Source organism: Periplaneta americana, chromosome 7 (genome assembly GCF_040183065.1).
Source record: "Periplaneta americana isolate PAMFEO1 chromosome 7, P.americana_PAMFEO1_priV1, whole genome shotgun sequence".
Classification (NCBI taxonomy): Eukaryota; Metazoa; Arthropoda; class Insecta; order Blattodea; family Blattidae; genus Periplaneta; species Periplaneta americana.
In genome coordinates this window covers 173717504-173739685 of record NC_091123.1, presented here as the reverse complement: position 1 = coordinate 173739685, position 22182 = coordinate 173717504, and the positions used below count along the sequence as shown (strand labels likewise).

Below are 22182 nucleotides of genomic sequence, written 5' to 3'. Positions count from 1 at the left end.
TAATATTTGTTGCTAAGAAGGGATTACTTAATTTGGAGAATGTCAATTTGAAGTCCCATTAGATTGAGATATTTAGAAATTAACATTAAGTATTGAGTAGTTTAAGAAAAGCTTCTTAGGGTATGAACACATTGACAATGGTAGACTAGTTGGTAGAGTAGCTGGTAGCGGTAGTGGGGGAAATGAATCACTAGAATCATATGACACCGCACACGTTGACTCATGGATGGTCTCTTTACTGCTAGCTTTCCAGCACGCTGTAACTCCAAGAATGGTTTCAGTCATTCTTTCAAGCTTGCAGCGCAAGTCTCGGCGTGGAGCAGAGAGGCATTGGAGAGGTGGTCTGTGGACCAGATGCCAATGATGGCTTGTGTAATTAGTAGAGACGACTTTTATCAATTATTTGTGTAATTCGTGCTTTTTAATTTACACAAATTTGTATTCTATTTTAAACTACGTGCGTGTGGTTTAGTTTTGACGTTAATTGGCCGTAACTCGGTAACCAGTAAAGAATTTCCATTCTTACTCAACATTTTTCTCACTTTGACCCCCCGTCTAACATGAAAAACAAAAAAGTTTACTGCTTACCGTAAATTTTTTTCTGTGAACAGATCACTTCAAAGTTAGTATTTTTTTTCTCACTTTTAAAAACAATATTTTGACTTCGAATTGTTTTCTATGCTTCCCTTGGACATTGACCTATCAATACAAAAAATTGCAGCGCGAATGTTTGAATATCATAGATGCTACAACGTGATAATGTTAAACGGAGCGGGAAATATCATTCTTGGTTACTCCGACTATCAGCCAGCGGCCTGTCAAGCTCCGCCTTGAGCATACCGCTTGCTTCACTCGTGGCGGGAATCCTGTGTCAGTGGTTGTAAAGTTTTAAAACACTGCACACGATGGATGTAGAAAAACTTATTGCTCGTGTGTTCGAAAGACCTGCCATGACATTAACTTTTCGTATAGATTCAAAACTGGAGGTAGAATTTAATTAATTTTTTAATTACAAACTACTAATGAATTCGGATGAATGGACATTGTCGTTCAGCAATAGGCCTGATTTGGAGTCTTCGATCTCATTTCAAGAGTTTAATCACTTTCTTCTGTATGTGGCTTAATACCACGAAAAATAAAAAAATAAACAAATAAATAATAACTAATATAAATCAAATTATTGAGAATGGTCACTAGGCACTATTTTGTAAGAATTGTACAGTTTACGTCAGTGTGAGTATAAGCCGTTCTTCCTGCAAAATAGGATTCCCTGGAAATTTTTCCAAGCCTTCTGTATGAAATCTTTGGTTAAATAGAGAAGATAATCGAAAGTTTCGATTTCCACTCTCTGGTAGCTAATTAATTTTTCTGGAAAGTTCTGCAGATATTTAAAAAGATAATATTCACCAAACGCAACCCTCTCATTATTTATAGGGTGAAGGGAACACTCTCGAGAAAATAATTCTTGTAATAATAACCACTTTGATTCTGCACTGTCTAATAAATCAAATTCGTTCTCACTACTTGAATCCCTTGTGATATCAAGTCTACACAGAGATTCCAAGGAAATGACCTAATCAGCTGTGAGTCAGCTGAGAGATTAAAGCTCCAATTTGTGCACACCAAGCTTCCTTGTCTTTCATAACACTGATAACGGAGTCTGCTAGCTTTAAAGCTAGGCGCCAAGTGTTCGTACGCTTAGTCTATTGGTTAGTAATGCTGACTTCTAACTAGGAAGTCTCTAGTTTGATTTCTGACTCTGTCAAGGATTTTTTCTTGATTAGGAATTGTTCCTTGGTATGTATGGCGTGTGTGTTTGTGTTGGCTTTAAGTTCAAGTTTGATTCAGTCAGATATAAGTGTTAGGAGGGAACTGGACATTCTACCAAAACCCTCTGCAAGTATCCCTTTAAGGCCCGATTGTATAAACCATTTAATCTTAGATCAGAGGTTAAATTGATCCTTGTTTCAGCTGAACTTGGAATTTTGTGTTGTATAAAGTCTAATCTGAGATTAATTTGTCTCAAACTAAAGTCAACTTTGACTGAAGAAATTTCTCCAATTAAGTTAGATGATCCAAGTTCAGTTATTTCTTTTCTGTTTGAAATATACGAGTGACAGATTGTGCAAATAAAATAGCCATTATTATTAATATCAATAGATATGTTAGGTACATTTATATATATTTCTTTCAATTTCTTGCTTTAATACACAAACATTCTTATATTTTATAAGGTTCTATCGTGTTCAGCAGTATCAAATAACATAACCTATAATTATATTATGTTTATAACAACCATTAATTATTAATGGATATGATGGGTACATTCATAAATGTTCAATTAACTGTATTACTAAACGAAAATTGCCGTTTTATAAAGCTTTATTATGTTTAGCAGTATCAAACACCATAACATGATAACAACTTGGAGAACAGTCAACCTTCTTCTTATTGTCCGCCATTATTTACATTGCACAAAAAAAACCAGTGTCTCCAACAGAGTGTAATACAGAAAGTCGCCAAAAAGTAGTTGTAAAGTCGCTGGATTTCTCATTATCAACAAAGAAAGATTAAATTTTGTCACTATGGGGTGCTAAAAAGGTCACTAAATCCCTATTTAAGCAATATAAAAGTTAAAAGAAATTGTTGTTGAAAAAGAGTTAGTAGATTGGCAACACTGAACAAACCTGTATAACATGGTCCGCGCATCACGTATTTCACCTGTTTATGCGATGTTGCCAAATCCTTTTCACGTGAACTTAGATTGCATTTGAACCAAGGTAATTTGATCACAGAAAAGTTTTATACAATAGAAGAAGTGTCTGAACTCGGTTTACTTTTCGATCTTCGATCAAAGTGATCTTTAGTCAGGGAGTTTTATACAATTGGGCCTAAGTGATCCTATGGACTTAAAAGTGTAATCAAAAGATATTTTCTTCGTTTATTACATCTTCTTCCACAAATGATGAGGCATCTACATGAAAATTAATGTGGAATAGTCGGTACCTATATTTTTCCGTTATGAATTTTATATACAAATACACTTTGTGCTTGCAATATTTGTTCGATAATTTGAAAATTTCTTTATCCAAGCAAATTAATTTTTTTTTTTTAAGGAAGAGGAAGAGGCTAGACGTCAAGAAGAACAGGTACGCCTCCAGCAACTGCAAGAACAAAAACGTCTTGAGTTGGAACGAGAAGAACGTGAACGTAAACGGCAGGAAAATGAGATTCAACAGATAAAGGATAGACATCTGAAAGAAAAGATGCAGCAGATTTCACAGACTTCACATGGGCAGAAAATACTGAAGAAATTAAATGAGGATGTAAGTAATACAAGTACCAGCCATCTTTATATTGCTTTACCATACTTATATTTCTATTAGCTTCTTGCTTCCTCATTCATGACTTAACACAAAGAAAAGTTCATAAATTGAGCAGAAAGGGGGGAAAAAAGAAATCACAGGAACGTTATGTTACAATATAGACCAATAAAGAACTAGTTATTGTGTGAGTGAAGTATCTTTTTGATTTATATTTGGATTAAGTAATGATTGTAGAGACACCACAGAAAAAAAGTGTGAAATGGAAATTGAGGTTTATTTGGTTTAGCTAAATTACACCCAGAACTTCTAACATGTAACCCACTAACATATAAGAAGAAAATTAGTAACGTGTTAATATCTTCAATTTGATTAAATAAATTTATAGCCTATGTGTATGAATTAATCAACCTATATTATATTTGTATTCTATAATTTTGAAATATATATACAGTATATACAGTATATATAAATTGGCGTACTTTTCACGTGTGATATTATTCTTCTCTAGTGTTAATATTATATTATATAATTCCATTGCCGCTGAAATTTAAATTTTAGTTCCTATTTCATTTTATTTATTTATTTTCTATATTCTCTTATATTAATATTGTATTATATAATTTCTGTAACTATAATTTTAATTCTATTTCCCATTTTATTTTATTTTATATTCTCTTATAGGCCTATTAATATTATATCTGAACTGCGACCGAACACGAGCGCTGCTCATTCGGTCTCAAATTTTGTTAATACTACTGTATCTCCTTTTTTATATTGATTGTATTATTTTATTTCTATTTCTCTTGTTTGTAATTATATTCTTTATTCTGTATATTTAAATTTAAATAAATTTATATGTATATTATCAGATACTTGGGTTTATTTTAGGATATCAAAGATGCTGAACAGATTGCAGCAAGAGAGGCTGAGGAGTTGCAGAAAGAACGACGTGAGTTATTACAGAAACTGAAGTCGCAAGAGAAGAAGGTGGACTATTTTGAACGCGCTAAACGCCTGGAGGAAATACCACTTCTTCAGCAGGCATTTGAAGAGAAGCAGGTATGGATGGAAACTGATTAGGCTACATTAATATTGTGCAAGAGGTGCAATGGTTTATGGTAACGTTACTGTACTTCCTAGGTGCAAGATCGCAAGTTTTGGGAACAACTGGAAGCAGAACGAATCCAGGAGGCGGTAGCAGAGAGGGAGGTTGCTGTGCAGCATCGTGAGCGCCTTGCCCGCATGAAGACAGATAAGGATGTATTCCTAGAAAAACTGAAGTCAGAGCGTAGAACTGTGTACCTTGTAAGTAAGAACTTATGCACCATTGTAACTGTGCTGTTACCGGTACTTGATCAGTACTTAACACTGAGATATTCTCTGAGCATAGGAGAAACTGAAGGAATTTGAGAAAATGCTAGATGAGGAGCGGAAAAAGCGCCTGGCTGAGAGGAAGATTCGTCGCAAAGAGGAGAGGAGAGCCAAGTGGTTGAAAGAGCGGGAAGAAGAAGAAGAACGAAAGAGGGAGGAGGAATTACGATTGCAGAAGGAAGAAGCACGCAGAAAGCAGGAAGAGGAGGAACAAAGGAAAAGACAACAGAAAGAATTGGAGGAAGAACAGTACAGGTACACACTTGGGTATAATGTGCAGTTGATCGTCCATTGCTTGCATCTTTTGTTACCATGGCTACAGGGGTGTGTTTCATAATAGTACATTATGCAACGAGCCTATAATGAAGGTAATTAAGAAGTGAGTATGGATATTTATGAAACGAGCGCAAGCGAGTTTCATAATTTTCATACGAGCTTCTTAATTACCATTATAGGCGAGTTTCATATGACTTTTTATGCTCGACCATATTTCTAACTTGATATTGTTAATTTTTTAGCAATGTCCCGTATGTTGTGAGATGTGCGCAGACGCGAAAGTATTGATTTTTTCTGAGGAACAGATGTCCACATTGACCTTGCTAGGCCATAAGAACCTACAGAGATAACATTGAAATTAAATTAGACATTGAAAAACGAGATGACAAATTGAATTTATTTGAATATTATTTACAATTAACGCTAATTATTATAGTAACAGAACATAACCTTCTGCGACAGTATTGGATTTCCAGCCTCCGTGACTTTTCGCTAATTCTCTTTCGATTGCATATCCGAGAATAATCGATACTTGCGGTTTTATAACGGTAGAAAGCTGACCTGTCATTGGCTGAACAGTTGTAACCAGAGTCGTCATTGGCTGAAAGACCTGACCTTTAATGAGTAGGTGTACTTTAATGACATGCATCAAAGGTCTGCTACCAGGTGTATAATTACTACATTTCGGCATGGTCGAGCATAAAACTAATAAATTAATTGGAATTAGGCTTTTGAGTAATCCAAAGATCCTGGAACTTGACATTTTCAACATTTCGGAGGTTCCATCAGGATAAGACCAGAGAGGTTGCCTACTTTGGTCTTACCCCGATGTTGAAATGTAGGTATGTAGTTCCGAAACGTTGGAAATGTCAAGTTTCAGGATATGATGGATTATCCAAAAACCTAAATCCAATCATAGGCACCGTGTAAGCTTAAAAACTCTTATAATAAATTAATATTATAATATTAAGTAGGTAGTAATATTAATTAACATTATTAGTGTTGTTTCATAAAATTATTAATTAATATTAGTTATTACTGTAAACACTCATAATATTAGTAAAGTGTTTCATAAGCAGCAGAGTTAATAAAATTTACTAATATTATTAGGGTTATTTCCATGAGTATATTTTAACTAATAATTCCATTTTAGGATTTTATTTTGTGGGAAAAAAAACTGTGGGAAACAATTGAAATTGATAATTCTGATTCAAATAGTGATGAAGAGGGAATGTATGTCCTTCATCCAAGGTGCAGTGGTATTTTATATTTAATCTGCATTAAATTTCATAACTGGAAACGTTGCGAAGTATCACGTAACTTGTCACTCTCAGGTTCATATATCTAACATATACTTGCAGAGAAAGACTTGTTTTGCAATTAATACCGTATTTACTCGTGTAATTTTCGCACTGTCCACATCTGTAGAGTAACGGTTAGTGCGTCTCGCCACAAAACTAGGTGGCCCGAATTCGATTCCCGGTTAGGGAAAGTTTTCTGATTGAGATTTTGTCCAGGGTTTTCTCTCAACCCAATATGAGCAAATGCTGGCTAACTTTTGGTGCTGAACCCCAGACTCATTTCACTGGCATTATCATCTTCACCTCATTCAGAAGCTAAATAACCTAAGATGTTGATAAAGCATCGTGAAATAACCTATTAAAAAAAAATTGCACCCAAATGTTTAAATTCCTATTTACAATTTTTTTTTTTTTTACTTTCATTTTAACTGGTCAGTCCAGTACCAGGAAGTATGTTTTGCGAAGCATTCCACCACGTCGTTCTTTCCGCACATTTTCAACCCAATCCAACATCAACTCTCAGTTCATCCACCCTTTTTCCTGGGCTACCACATGTACGCCAGCAAGAAACTTGACCTTTTTTGGAATGGTCTTCCTTCGGAAAAAGATACACGGCAGCCTCTGAGGTAAGATTTACCGGCAGTTGTTCTAAAATGGGTTTAAAGAAATTACGGTAGAACCTAGCACTGATGTTTTCTTATTTGTTCAGAAACATTGCGATTTTCTCGCATCTGCTTTGGGGTTTGTCATTCTTAAGGCTGGTTCACAATAAACGGGGAATGAAAACGGCAACGAGAACGGAAATATTGTTAAAATAAATGTATTTAAATATGAGCATTCACAATTAACTATTGTGAATGCTCACATTTAAATACACATATTTTAACATTATTTCCGTTCTCGTTGTCATTTCAGTTCCCGGTTTATTGTGAACCGGCCTTTAATCATACCAGTGCAGTGTGTATAGTTCTTCGAAATAAAATGCTGTTCTTCATAATGTCATATCATTTTTTTCCTCACGTAATTTACGCACCTCTACATCGGAACTAATTTTTTTTCCCCCAAAAACGTGCCAAAAATACGCGAATAAATACGGTATAACAGTAATGTTGTGCAAATATTGTAAATATATGAATTTTTCGAGCTTTCTCGTGCTCTTTAGTTTCACCTCTACGCCCCAATTACAGCAATATTATGCTCCTGGCTGGATCTGTGATGATTATTGCGGATATCTGACCCGCTTGAAGATAATATACACTGAGATTCCAGTTGGTACTTAAGTAAACTTTCACCTTCTATCCTTTTTCTAGAACTTAAAACTCAAATTATAAAAATACTGTATTATGAAAATGCTCCTTGTTCTTGAACATGAATTAAATTATTGAGAATTCTTTCAAATTTAGTCTCTTTCTGACAGAGACATATTACTTTAATCAGTGCTGTTTCTCTTTGTGTCATCTCGCTTTCTTCTTTAGACTTTAGTGTATTTATTTTAAGAGTCTGTGTTACTAAGATGACCATTTCATGTATGTCACAGCACTTCAGTTCTCTTGTTTTGCAGGTGATACAATATTTCCTATATGTAGCTTATTTTCCTACGGTCTTATTAATAAAAACTCTATATACAGATGTTTAACTGTCTTATACTTATACAATGAGTAGCTCGTTATACGCCGTGTGTAAATTCCTTACTAATAATCACTACATTCGTCGTGTATAACAGTATGACTGTTACACAGCTACGTCATAGTTTCGTCATTACTTCGTTACGAAAGGTAATAGAATATCTGAGGTTCTCTATTGCATCCGGTAGAGCGCTCTAGTGTGGCGTGTTAAATATCGATAGTACAACTGGCTCTAATCGATTACCACACTACATTTTGGTCAGAGTACAAGCTACAGCAATATTATTCTAATAATTCTATGCTCTTTGGTTTGGTCTTCTGTGGTTACAAGGTAATCACCATCATAAAATGACAGTCGATACGAACAGCTGTTAGAGGGGCGGCCATTTTTTCGCTATATACAACGCTTAAACAAGGGGTTTCGTGTATATAACTACTACAAAGCAATTCTCATTGTATAGTTACAGCCTGTTTATACGTCCGTAGCTTATTCACGGTTTATTAGTAATGTTTTCTGTCTTAACTCTGCATAAGTCTTGTATAAAAACTATACACGGTTTATTAGTAAGACTGCTAAACTGTTACTCAGAAGGCATACATAAATGAAATCCTTTACCATGGACTCATACGAGATGAAATTTAATTTTCTGGATTGGATGCAAAATGCATTCTTTATAATCAAAAAAAAAAAAAGAAAGATATCTAATCTAATTTATAAATTGAACAATTTAAATGGATATATCGCACATCAGATACAAGATTGGCACAACTCAAACTTGAATAATTTGATACAACTCGAGTTGTGTCTGTTTTGTAGCTAATATAAATAATTTTTACTTCAGTAAAACACTGAATTTTGCCCCATCTGTCGTGAAACAGTTGACTTAGAGATGTGTCAGTCTTATAGTTGGTAGAACATTGTTATAGCTATCCAGTTATGATACTAACTCAATTTTCAATTTTTTTGAGTTGTGCCAGTCTTGTATCCGATGTGCGATATGTTGTTAATTTTGTACAAATTCACATAAATACTCTTCATTTTAATTAGATGTAATATTATTTTTCTGTTTACGAAAATCTTTTTTAAACATGAAAAATGATAATAGTATTAAAAATATTAGTTGTTTATGGATTCTAAACACATTATTTTTTTTTCAAATAACCAGCACTGCTACTGAATCAGGGTAAGTTGTAAACCTAATTCTTTTGTGGACTTACCTACATTTAACAAGGGGAGTTAGAACTAATTCTATCAGAATGTGCGATATTAAAGTTCTGATTATTTGAAATTTCTCGTAATATTAGTATTACAGTAGATGCATAGAGTCTTAATGATTCCAGTTAACGTTGCTCAAATTTATTTTTAGAAAGCGGAAGGAAATGTTGGACCTCCAGGCAGAAAAGGCTAAAAAACGAGAACAGGAGGTCGAGGAGAAGAATAGACTGGAGGAAGAAAGGGAGCGAGCATCGGTTGGTAACTGGCGACGCAATGTAGGGGGAGGGGGAAGCGTTCCGCTTCCACCAACTCAGCTACGTTCTGAGCGTGATGTGAATAATAGAGATACAACAGATAGCCCACGTAATAATGATCGACCTATGGATTGGCGTAGCAAGGGATCTACACCTACACAAGCTCCACCTCCTGTGAGTCGTGAGGAGACACCTCGCCCTAAACAAGAGCCATGGAGACCACCCGGTAAAGTCCTCAGGAGTGTGCTAGTGATTTGGTCTCTTCATTCATGTAATTCGTTTGAAAAATATTGTGTTACCATTCTTTTTCAGTATCCCGGTTACGTGAGTCAGATAGCAAGTCGTCTGACACATGGAGAAGAGGTGGCGATGCAGACCGTGACTCCAAAGAGAAGAATGATCGTGAGAGAGATAGCAGGGGAGAGCCAAGAGAAAGAGAGATGAAGGACAGAGATATGCGGAACTCGAGGGAACGAGGAGGTTTTGAGAGAGAGAGGGAACGAGGAGGATATGACAGAGAGAGGGGATTTGACCGTTACGAAAGGGACAGGGACAGAGACAGAGACCGAGGTGGCTATGACAGGGATCGTGCATTTGATCGCGAACGTGATCGAGGATCCAGCAACGTGAGTTTATTTTAATTAGAATGAGATTAAGTGTTATATTTGCATGATGAGATATTGCCTGAAATATGAGCAGTTTCAATATTGCTAAGTATATTAACTTCATTGAAGAACTTTATGCCTAGTGTTATCCTGGAGGTCCGATTAGAATACTTTGTAAACCTCACAAATCCATCACCTACTATACGACAAATGGATCTGAAACCCTGACCCATAATAGCTTAGTGGTAGTGTCACTCCCTGTCCTTTGCAAAACTACCTCACACCACACCTCAGCTCATCAAAGAGGTCTAAAGCTCTCAATAAGGGAAATGACGAGGACAGCAAATGAATAAGTGTTGCCACATTTCATAACTTCAAATCTTCAAAGTTATTATCAACAATTCTTAAAATAAAATTAATTGTTTTATCGCTAATTATCATGTATTTTATTGATATTACGTACAGATGCACACACCACAGAGTCATAAGTGACATGAAAGGCAGAAGATTTAGCAAATCGGCAACCACAGACTTTCATGAGGTAGCATCTCAGTTTGTGATCAGGATCGGGGAGGAGAGGTGGTTTGGGACAAGGACAAGTTCAGGGGAGGAAATGGTTGTAGGCAAGGAAGTGGAATGAAGCTGATTCATTGACATATTTCCCGGGGTTTCAGATCTGTTTATTGTATAATACACAATTTTATTGGAGTGCCCATAGGAAAATGCAAGAAGTTCAGATTTGTATTAGACAACCATAAACTCTAAAATAAAATTTAGTTAAATTAGAGTGGCTCTATTACACAAACCATGGTGAAGTTAACAAACATCACTATTATTATCACAAACAAGTGCACTTTAAAAACATAGAACTATGGCACAGTACTAATTTCTTTGTTTGTTAACAGATAACAATAAAAATAAGTTTCCTATAAAGATCTGATTGAATGAAAGGTTATGAGTACACAATCTCAATTTCACCGATTTTTTCAGTTAGAACCTTGTCAAACCAAGCTCGCGAAATGCCGATCCTGAGTTGTGCTCAGGCATGGGTTCGATTCCCACTTGGGCTGATAAACTGGTTGGGTTTTTTCCGAGGTTTTCCCCAACTGCAAGGTGAATGTCAGGTAATCTTGGCTAATCCTCTGCCTCATCTCACTATCACCAATCCTATCGACGCTAAATAACCAAGTAGTTGATACAGCGTCGTTAAATAACAACCTAAAAAATTTGATAAGTTAATGATGGAAGTATACAGAATAAAAAGTAAATGAATAAAAGCTAACTTATTGGAAGACACAGCGCCTATTAAAATTGTAATGGAATGGCTAAATTGCATCAAGTATGAGGGAAAGGATTTAATCATTGTGTTCTAGTAAAGAAAAGCAAAAAATTCGAGGGATTAGATAGTTAGCTTCAATTTCGTTTATAATTTATGGATGATAATTCTACTGTTTTATGTACCTGTATAATAATTGTTAACCATAGCAAGCTGTTGTATTTCAGGCTGGAGGCAGTTGGAGAACTAAGGCAGCAGAACAGGACGGAGATGAAGATCGCAGAAGTTCAATGAGGTGATAACATTTAGTATTTCTTTTGATATTTATTCAGAAGTTGAAATATAATGAAAATAATCAAGAGTTTGAAACTTCATCTTTGAAGTCTACCCGAAATAATATGTTGCTTAATGTTCTTAACTGAATGTTTGCTGCTTACAGTACATACAATCTGATTGTTCTTAAAAAACATGAGATAGATTTTTTTTTTAGATAAAAGATAGATAATTTATTATTAATATTACATACATTTGGGGTGAGAAATGTCCAATTTTTGAAAATATCTTAAGTACTTTTTTTTTTTTTTGTAGCCAGGTATATTGTCCAGAAACTAATAAAAGAAAAGTCACTTTTACTCAGAATAGAATAGGAGCTTGGAAAAGTGCGAAATTTAATTAACACTCCATGTTTCTGCTAACATTTTCTTCATATTGGTTGATTTTTTTTTTAGTGTTCCTTGTGGGTAATAATTACACATTACTGTAGCATGCAGAATGAGTGAAATTATTACAGATTCTAACATCATAACATCTAGTACGGTATCACAAAATTGAAAAATTGTAATGAAAATTCATGTATAAATAAAAAAAAACTGTTATAATAGAAGTATTCAGTGCAAGATTTGGGTTGGTTTAATTCGGTGTAAATTAGGTCACATTAGATTTGCTTAGCAACTTATAACAGCCACATTTCCTTGTATCAGACTGACACAGCTTTGATACAGATATTGTTTCACATATAATGTGCGGCTGAATGAGGAGTTGTCACGTCTTGGTGATGAAACAACTATTGACACCAAGAGGAGAAGAGTTAAGGTACGGTCACACATCGCTACTTTTGCAGCGCTGCAGTACAAAAAACTGCGCAACTCTTGTACTGCGACGTGTGAACAATGGTGCAACCCGAAAAGTAGCGGCTGCCGAACCTGCTGCCCGCTACTTTTTCATGCTGCGCGCAACTTAAAAGTAGCGACGTGTGAACAGGGTTCTCAGGGTTGCAGCCGCAGCATTTTTGATATCGGTTTTGTTGAAACTTTTGCTGCGGTTGCAACCAGTGTTACCACCCAAATGTGCCAATGATACTTTTATTGTTTGGATGTATTTTAATGTTAGATGTGATGAAAATAAATTATTTGTAACAGTTTTAAATACACAACACAGTATAAGCATATTTGCTGACGATATAATTCTTTTTTTTTTTTTTTTTTCTGTATCGTGGTTTCAAACAGGAGGGTTGCCAACATTGATTACGTGAATATGCTGTTGGTTATCATTTAAGTATATAGGCGTTTTTAAAAGCTTTATAGTAAAAATAATGCCAATTTCTGAATACTAGTTAGTATAGAAAAGCAAATAATAGATAAGTAAGCTTTCGCATGAGTCTTAATAATGCAAACATAACCACAAAATGTATATTGAAAAGTCAACACGGAGATGGAAACATGCAGCATGACTGCGGCTGCAAAAGTAGCGCCTTGTGTGTGAACAGACTCGCAACCTCCAGTTGCAACTTTTGCAGCACTTGGGTTGCGCAGCACGAAAAGTAGCATGCAGCGCTCTACTTTTGGCTTACGTGTTAACACGACACGCAACTTTTGCAGCTGCAGTACAAAAGTTGTGCAGCAAAAGTAGCGACGTGTGACTGTACCTTTAGGTGGAGACATGTAATTCTATTCATATGATATGTGATGTAATCACAGCTGCTGCCCTCTATGCAGTATACTGTTCTAGAAAATTGCACTCTTTCCCTTGCTTCACATAAAAAATTCATGCTTCTCTCTCTCTCTCTGTAATAAAGTAGAATACACAAATGGTAATTGGTTTAATTAATTGCGTCCACACCTGTGGAGTAACGGTCAGCGCGTCTGGCTGCGAAACCAGGTGGCCCGGGTTCGAATCCCGGTCGGGGCAAGTTACCTGGTTGAGGTTTTTTTCCAGGGTTTTCCCTCAACCCAATACGAGTAAATGTTGGGTAACTTTCGGTGCTGGACCCCGGACTCATTTCACCGGCATTATCACCTTCATATCATTCAGACGCTAAATAACCTAGATGTTGATACAGCGTCGTAAAATAACCCAATAAAATAAAAAAAAATTAATTAATTGGCTAGTTACACTCAGGAGGATCGGAAAATAACGCACAACAATTTTTTTACAGAATACTATTTTGATTAGGATGTTCAAAGTTGGCAGATAGTTTGAATCTTGTGCTACAGACAGCAATCAGGTGTTATCCTGGTAGAACAAGTGGTGATTCCTGAGTAAAGATGGCTCATTTGCTAGCATCGTCTACTTATGAAGGTGTAGTCTGTTTTTTGCGGGCAAGACGAAAAAGTCCGAGTGAAATCCACAGGGAAATATTGGAGGTGTATGGTGATGATTGTCTGGACCATAGCAGCATCTCCAGGTGCTGCAGGTTCTTCAAAGAGGGCTGACAAAGCATGTTCTGGCCGCCCATTGACCACTGCAACACCAACCAATGTCAGAGGCATTGAGGCGGCAATCACCCACCCTACAGTCCAGACTTTGCACCATCTGACTTTTACCTCTTTGGACCAGTGAAGAAATTCCTAGGAGCCCAACGCTTCGGTTCGGATGAAGAAGTGAAGTCAGTCATGTGCAGGTGGCTATAGGCTCAGAAACGGAGTTTTATGATCGAGCTTTACTGAATCTGGTGTCATGATAGGAGAACTATGTTGAGAGACTTCTTGTGCATTATTTTAGTTTGCTTACCTATTAAATATGTTGCCAAAAAAAATTGTTGTGTGTTACTTTTCGATCTTTCCTCGTACGTTAAATTTTGGCAATGAAATTTGAATTGTGTGTTTTATTTATTTATTTTAGAGAGGAATTAAAAAAATACCTGGACTTATAGCTAGCATTATTTAGAATGAAAGACAAACTTTATTTTCTGGACTAATAAGAGTAATACACAAATCAACTTGAAAAAACACAATAGTCTTATCATCATACCAACCAGCTTGTGCATCATCAATAATCTTTGCAGCCAGGTGCAAGCAATTTAGTAGCCATCTTTCCTGATCAACATTATGTAAAGCTACGATTCTTTTATTTCTATGAAATGGAACTTTCAGTGCACAATCATATAAACCATTACCCCACTTTCTACTCCATCGCAGGTTCACACTACCTTTCATCTAAATAAATTACCCAGAATTCTTTCAAACATAACTTGTTAAATTATTTATGAAAATAGTGATATCATCAAGTGGTAATTCTCGCATTTTCCGTTATACAATATATTTAATTATTTAACACTTAAAATCTGAATACTAAATAAGTCACCATTTCACGTAGTGATTTTGAAGAAGTTAATATTTTAATAACATATCTTGTCAATGACTTCTTAATTAAATGATAATACATCTGCCTAGATATCGTTATGCAACTATTTTTGAGGTATAAATTTTGAATTTGAAGTATGCAGTTATTTGGTCTTTTCCTTTGGAATTAATTGTAATTATATTTTTTCGTTTGTTGCATATATTTCACAGTATACATTATGCTTATTTCTTTGACATTATCTATGTCGTTCATTTGTGTATTAATTATGAAATTACTGCAAGTTCAAAATAATAAAAAAAAAACTAAATGTATTAAAATGTCCAATCTGTTGTAAGTCTATTTGTCTACTTCAAGTAAATGTTTTTTTTTAAATAAGACAAATTAAATTTTCTTCAATTGTTACTCTGTGTACTCCGAACATTGTTAGATGTTCGACCTAAATGGATGCTCCCTGACTGATCGAAAATAAACCAGTTCTAAGCCCTATTCTGTAGCTCTCTACTCTAAGTGAACATGAAAAATTGTTGTCACCTTTTGCACTGATTTCTGATTAGTCGGCATGATAGTGGTTCGTTATCGTGTCTACTATATCATTCTTATTTAGTCCTTCATGACTACCAATGTTTGGTAAGTATGCATAAATAATTCTGTGCAAGAAAGGCACAAGACCAATTAACGTGAAGAGCTGATGTTATCTTATCCTGAAAAGTGAAAAGTTGGGTTTGTAGATAAAGAGACAATATGTTGCTATTTTTGTTATTTATGGTATCCTTATTACAGGCGAGATGAGAGGAGGACAGCACCTCCAATGACCCGTAAAGATGATCGTGGGATGGGTGGTGGTTCAGATTGGCGCAAAGAAACATCTGAAAGGCGAAGCACTGATTCATCTGGACCACGACGTGGTCTTGTTGATGACCGCAGACGAATGGATGATCATGGAAGAGGAGAACGTAACTTGGGTCCAGGTGATAACCTCCCATCCATACACAGATGTTATACTCCGTGTCACCAGAATATACATCTGAAGGTCAGATGCAATATTCTCTGCCACTTGCCCACGATTCTTAAACTTCGTGCGCCGTTGCACTTGGGAATGCTATCTCTACCCCAGCCCACGCATGTCTTGAATCAGCGTAGATCACACGGTGTCAAATGGTGGTGCTATATGCGTTTAAAGGCACATCTCCACTATTAAACATTTAACAACATGTTAAATATAACATGTATATGGACATTTCAAGTCTCAATTGACTTAACATGTTAACTAAGTATGTTGAATTTAACACTTTTAACATATTGGCGTGTTTTCCAGCAGAAATGGAAAACATGTCAAGTCAATTCATTTGCTCGTGCAGCTCTGTACAGATCGGCAAAGTTCGTACAGTTTCCATAGCAACAACTATAAGTTCCGATTTTGTGGCGCGTATCTTGATCATTTTTATAGGCCTACTATCATTGGTCCTTGGTGTTGGCTGTAAGTTCGAAATAATGGAGTGAACGAAAGAAAATACATTAGAATAAAATTAATGCACTGATGGAAAGGCCTTGTTTATGGGATGTGTCTGCAAAAGAATACATGGGCAAAATTAAGAAGGCCGACTGTTTTAGAGAACTGGAATTATTATTTAACTGTTCTCGAGAATACAATAGAGAGTTTTCGCACTCTTATAGTACGCTAAACGTTAATGCTATGTTGACGTCAGTAATGGTCGTAGTCAATCGTGCTGTAATTTTTTTAATTGAAATGAAATAGCTGCTCTTAAATTGTGTATTTCTTTGATGTAACAGGAAGTATTTTTGCAGCACTATTTTAAAATCATGTTCTGACATTCTCAGCAAGTTTTTGAATCCAAATCGATACTGTATTCAACTTTAAGCCCGTTTAGAATGTATCCTGCACAGTGTCTTTTACTAAGATATTGCCGCATCCACATTCTCATTTTCTTCCTTTTCAAAGCCTTGTAACAAGCAATAGAGGCAATTACAAAAGTCATATCATCTGAGTCCATTCTCCATGTTTTGAAAATAAAACACTATCTATATTAAAATCTCATAGACTGTTTATGGTGGACTACGCAAAGAAAGTCAAGTTTAACATGTTTAACAGTGTGGACAAAGTGTTAAATGAAATTAGCATTAACATGTTCAATCAACATGTTGGGATGTTAATGGTGAACAATTTAACATTTAACATGTTGTTGTTAGTGGAGACGAGCCTTAAGGAAAACATCAGTCTTTTACAAATAGCCGTATTGAAAGCAGTAGTGTGTTAATTGTGCAGAGTTATTTCTCTTTTAATTCGTTCTACTGTATTTTTTCCATTTTTATTTAGCTAATTTAGTTTATTGCTTATTTTGACATTATGGAGGGTGAAGCTAGATCATCTGTTATATACGGGACATCATTTAAAAAGGACAAACAGTTCGTTTAGGAATGCTACACATTTTTGCAGCCGGATCTTAATATTTTCTAAAATCAGTTGTGGCAATTTCGGCAAGATCTTTAAGAAAGTTACATACATTGTAAACGATATTTTTTCTGCAAATCTAGTCCTTCAGGTAAGGCTCCCTGTAAAGCAGATTTGAATAATTTCAAGGGAAAAATTGTTCCGGGGCCAGGTATCAATCCCGGGACCTCTGGTTGAACGTACCAGTGCTCTGCCAACTGAGCTACCTGGGAACTCCACCCGCCACCGTCTCAACTTTTCCCTTTATATCCACACAACTCGCGTGGGCTGACGAAAGGCCAGAGACCCACATCGAGTGCACACAAACTCTGTGTGACTTGGAATTTTTTCTGTGACTTAGCCATACCTGTAATTGACCTTAATTTTTCAGTGACTCTTCTTCCAGTTCTTTTCCCCATGTATCGCTGTAATTTATCTGCTACTGTTTTATTACAGCCCGAGGATCGGAGCAGCCATCTGGTGAGGATGCCGGTGAAGATGGTCACTGGCAGAAAGTGGGCCGTCGCTAATAATGTGTCCAGAACGAATTATTGTTTCATAAACAATTATTTACAGTCCACCAGGTGAAGGTAATAGAAGAGGCTATGTAATTGCACAATACAGCTTCGTTTGGGAATTTAAAAGTATAACAGTTAAGAGCAAGTGAACCTGCTTCTCACTAGAAATTGAATTGGAAAACGAGTGTGTTACAAGGCTGATGGAGACAAGCTCACAATTCTCGTTATCTTGGAGTTCCTTGAGAGCTTATGCTACATCATTTTCAAAATGTATCAAATCCATTATGTTGTAATGCTAACAACAATAAAAAATGAGGTTCATGATATTATGAGATGAAGTACATTTATTATACGAGGGAGATCCAGGAAATAACGACCGTTTTGTTGTAATAATTAAAAAAAATATATTTATTTGAAAAAACAAAGTCTGTTACATAACTGAAGCTTCCTTTACTTCTCTACATAATCACCACCTACATTTAAACATTTGTCGTATCTGTTCACTAGCTTTAGAATTCCCGTGTTATACTCCTCTGCCGCCAGTTCATTAAGCCAGGTGTTCACTGTCTTCTTCAACTCTTCATCACTTCCAAAATGCGTACCACCCAGAAAGTCTTTCAGCTTAGTGAAAAGGTGAAAATCGCTAGGAGCAAGGTCTGGACTATAGGGCGGATGATCAAAGATTTCCCAACCAAATTGATCCAGCAATTCTCGAGTTGAAGCAGCAGTGTGCTGGCGGGCGTTGTCGTGAAGAAGCACAACTCACGAAAGCATTCCTCGCCTCTTGTTTTGGATGGCTCACCTTTCTCACAATAACGATTTGCATTGATCGTAGTGCCTTTTGGCATGAAATCCAGCAAAAGAACACCTTTGCGGTCCCAAAAGACAGTAGCCATGACCTTTTGTGTTGAGAGAGTCTGTTTGAATTTTCTCGGTTTCTTGGGTGATGAGGGATGATGCCACTGACGTGATTGGCACTTGGTCTCTGGGGTGTTGTGAGACACCCAGGTCTCATCACCAGTCACAATTTGATCAAGAAAGGCGTCTCCATCTGTGTGATATCGCATCAAGAATGTCAATGCCAAGGCCATTCTCTGAGTTTTGTGTTGGTCACTCAGTTGCCGTGGAACCCATCGTGCACAGATTTTGTGGTAGCCAAGATGTTGCGACACAATTTCACCAAGCAAAGAACGAGAAATGTCAGGAAAGGCAATATACAATTCGTCGAGTGATGTGCGCCTGTCTTGCAAGATTCTGTTGTTCACTTTAGTCTTCAGGTCTTCTGTGATGAGTGATGGGCGTCCGGGTCGAGTTTCATCGTGGACATTTGTTCGCCCATTGTTGAACATTTCGCACCATTTTCTCACATTTCTTTCATTCATTACAGTATCACCATACACTTCTTTCAATTGCCGGTAAATTTCTGCAGGTTTCAAATGTCGGGCATTCAAAAATCGAATCACACTCCTCACCTCACAGTCGGCGGGATTATCAATCACGTCGTTCATTTTGAAGTAACACAAAATGCACAATGGCGACTTGTTGCAACCAGTACTCACAACATTATGAGAACACATGTTAAGGAAGCCAGTTGACCTTCAAACGAGGAAGGGGAGTCAGCTGCACGGTGGGTATGCGCAAACGGTCGTTATTTCCTGGATCCCCCTTGTATTTATTGCATTGAGCATCCTTTTCCTGATATCCCAGATACTGAAAGTTAAGGTACGTTTGTTAATTTGTATATTTGTGCATCAAATTTTAGAACTTAATTTTCAGACATTGTTTTAATGGACATTTTCACACTTTTTTGCACAGAAAAATGTCACTTGAGATCGCAAGAAGCATCATATTCTTTTCTCCAGCTTCCAGCAGGGTGACAGGAGAGAACTATTGAAAGGAAGTCTGTTGCCTTCAGTCGCTATTCAGCACACTGTTTTCTTCAGATAAATGAACTGATACACTAACAAGGAGAGGACACTCTCTGTATATCACCGAATGGAATAAGATTGTGTGAGATGAAAGTACAAGGCGTACTGTTTAAAGTCATACCTGGTATGATTGGCCAATGACTCCTAGTTTTAAAAATATTGGCTATTGTTTGTGACATACTTCCGTTAGGTGCTTCACAGGGAAGCATTATACTGTGTAACAGCATAGCCCATATGGTTGGATGCTGAGTTGTTATCCAGGCAACCTGAGTTCGAATCTTAACTGGTCCTATATATTTTTTTCTTTTAATAATGATTAATATTGAGATCACAGTTATCTATTTACATATACGCTATCTACCAAAAAGTAATTGGGCACTGTTTTTTGCCCCTTTAGAACTTCGTGGTATAGTCGGAGGCACCGATTTTGGCAGATGGCCTCGATGACATTTCCAGTAGGCGAGCCAATATTGTTTGTGTAAGCTGCGAGAGCGAGATGCGATAACATTCTGAGTCGTTCATATTTTCATAACAGCAGCTCATATCAATTATCCTTATTAGGAAACACACCACGGTACAGTCCTATACCTTTAATAAATGTAAATGACTTCCGTTCGCAATGATTTTACAATACGTCTCCTACATTTTCTAAATTAAATTAATTCTTAATTAAAAGGAAAAAGCATTGCATTGCGCATATATATATATATATATATATATATATATATATATATATTCTACTGGTGGTGCGACAATTCAAGTTAATAAAATTACGATTTTTCTTAATAATCAAAATATAATTTGGTTAATTGGGTAAAATTGCATACTGCCGAAGTTAGATTTATATAAGAGTATAATAAATAGGATTGTAATGGATTATACAAGGGCAATAATTTCTTCACACGCACATTGTGAATAGAACAGAGAAGAAAGCATTTTAAAATATTGGAAATCGTACAAAATATCGGAGAAACCAATTTTCCCTGCACAAATTGCACCAATTGAAAAATATAATTACCATCCACAATAAATACTGTATTTTATGGATTCTAAAAAGTTGTTTATTAATCTAGAGGTATTGGCTGATGACTCTATTAAATTCCAGCACAACAGAGGTATTTTATTTTGAATTAGGTATTTTATTTGAATTAGGTATTTTATTTTAAATTAGGTATTTTATTTTATGTTTTATTATTATTGTGTTAAATTGTATTGTGTATTATTATTGTATTGTGTGTAAAATTGTATATGTGTTGTAAAATTGTATTGTGTATTGTAAATTTTATTGTGTATTGGTTATCATTTTATTGTGTATTGTTAATATTGTATATACCACTGCCACCAGTGCTTGCCCACTTGCAGTGTAAATAAATACATACATACATACAACATTCATTCAGAATATGTAGAAATTACACTTTGGATTTTACTAAATGTAGAGGCCTACTATCAAAGGATGTTACATACCCCCTTAAATACTGTACATGTGTTACCTGTGCGATATCCGATGTTCAATTTTTTAAAATGTAATTCATAGTACTGAAACTGCCATATTGAATTCGCACAAATTGTATTATTCGTAATTTTTGTCTCGAAAACCCCTAAGATATCTGATTTAATTTTTCACCCATTTTTGTCCCACTCCACCACTTTAGGGACAAAGTCGGACTAAATAATACGTTATTCGTATTCTGTGATCGTAAAGATCCCCAGATATCGACTTTCATCGAGATCGGATGACATGAGATTTCTCACTCCCTTCTGCCTTTTCATCAGTACCTTAGGATATGGTATTTAAAAAATCTAAGAATGTTTAACCAATATTGTAGAGAGTAACCTTCATTTTAAATTTTACGTCTCTAGTTAAATATAGTTTAGTGAATTTTTAAAATCGTCGACTTCTTTCTCTCTCCTCTCTGCTCGGAAGTAAAAAATAAAAAAACTGAAGTTATTTCAAGGGAGTAGCCTACATGAAATTGAATTTTTTTACTTTCCTTATACATTTTAGAAACAATTCTGAGAGATGAGATGAATAGTCTAACCCAATTTTATGAGTGAATCTTTGTTTTAAATTTAAAGGCTGCACGTCTGCTGGTTAAAAAAAATAAATCGGTATAATTATTTTGATCATTACTGCCTCCCATTTTCCATCCCTTAATGTTCGTATTTCGTAAAACTCAGTATTATCTATTGACTAAGGATTAACATATTTCCATATATATAACAGATTATATTTCCATTTCGTACAATATTCTGGTCACGAGACATAATCATATACTTTGTCTTTTCGGGATTTACTACCAAACCTATCGCTTTATTTGCTTCAAGTAAAATTTCCGTGTTTTCCCTAATCGTTTGTGGAGTTTTTCCTAACATATTCACGTCATCCGCATAGACAAGAAGCTGATGTAACCCGTTCAATTCCAAACCCTCTCTGTTATCCTGAACTTTCCTA

The 22182-nt window shown here is 35.8% G+C and overlaps 1 protein-coding gene across 1 annotated transcript in view; it reads left to right on the top strand.

Annotated features, from left to right (window-relative positions):
- The window catches only part of eIF3a (eukaryotic translation initiation factor 3 subunit a), a 35107-nt gene extending 16979 nt beyond the window's left edge, over positions 1-18128 (top strand). The window contains exons 11-19 of the mRNA XM_069831892.1: positions 3117-3326; positions 4215-4385; positions 4467-4631; positions 4717-4952; positions 9267-9595; positions 9682-9995; positions 11478-11545; positions 15613-15800; positions 17738-18128. Of these exons, the coding sequence (XP_069687993.1) occupies positions 3117-3326; positions 4215-4385; positions 4467-4631; positions 4717-4952; positions 9267-9595; positions 9682-9995; positions 11478-11545; positions 15613-15800; positions 17738-17811 (1755 nt within the window). The 3' untranslated portion in view covers positions 17812-18128. The remainder of the gene's footprint in view (positions 1-3116; positions 3327-4214; positions 4386-4466; positions 4632-4716; positions 4953-9266; positions 9596-9681; positions 9996-11477; positions 11546-15612; positions 15801-17737) is intronic.
- The last annotated feature ends 4054 nt before the right edge of the window (positions 18129-22182 follow it).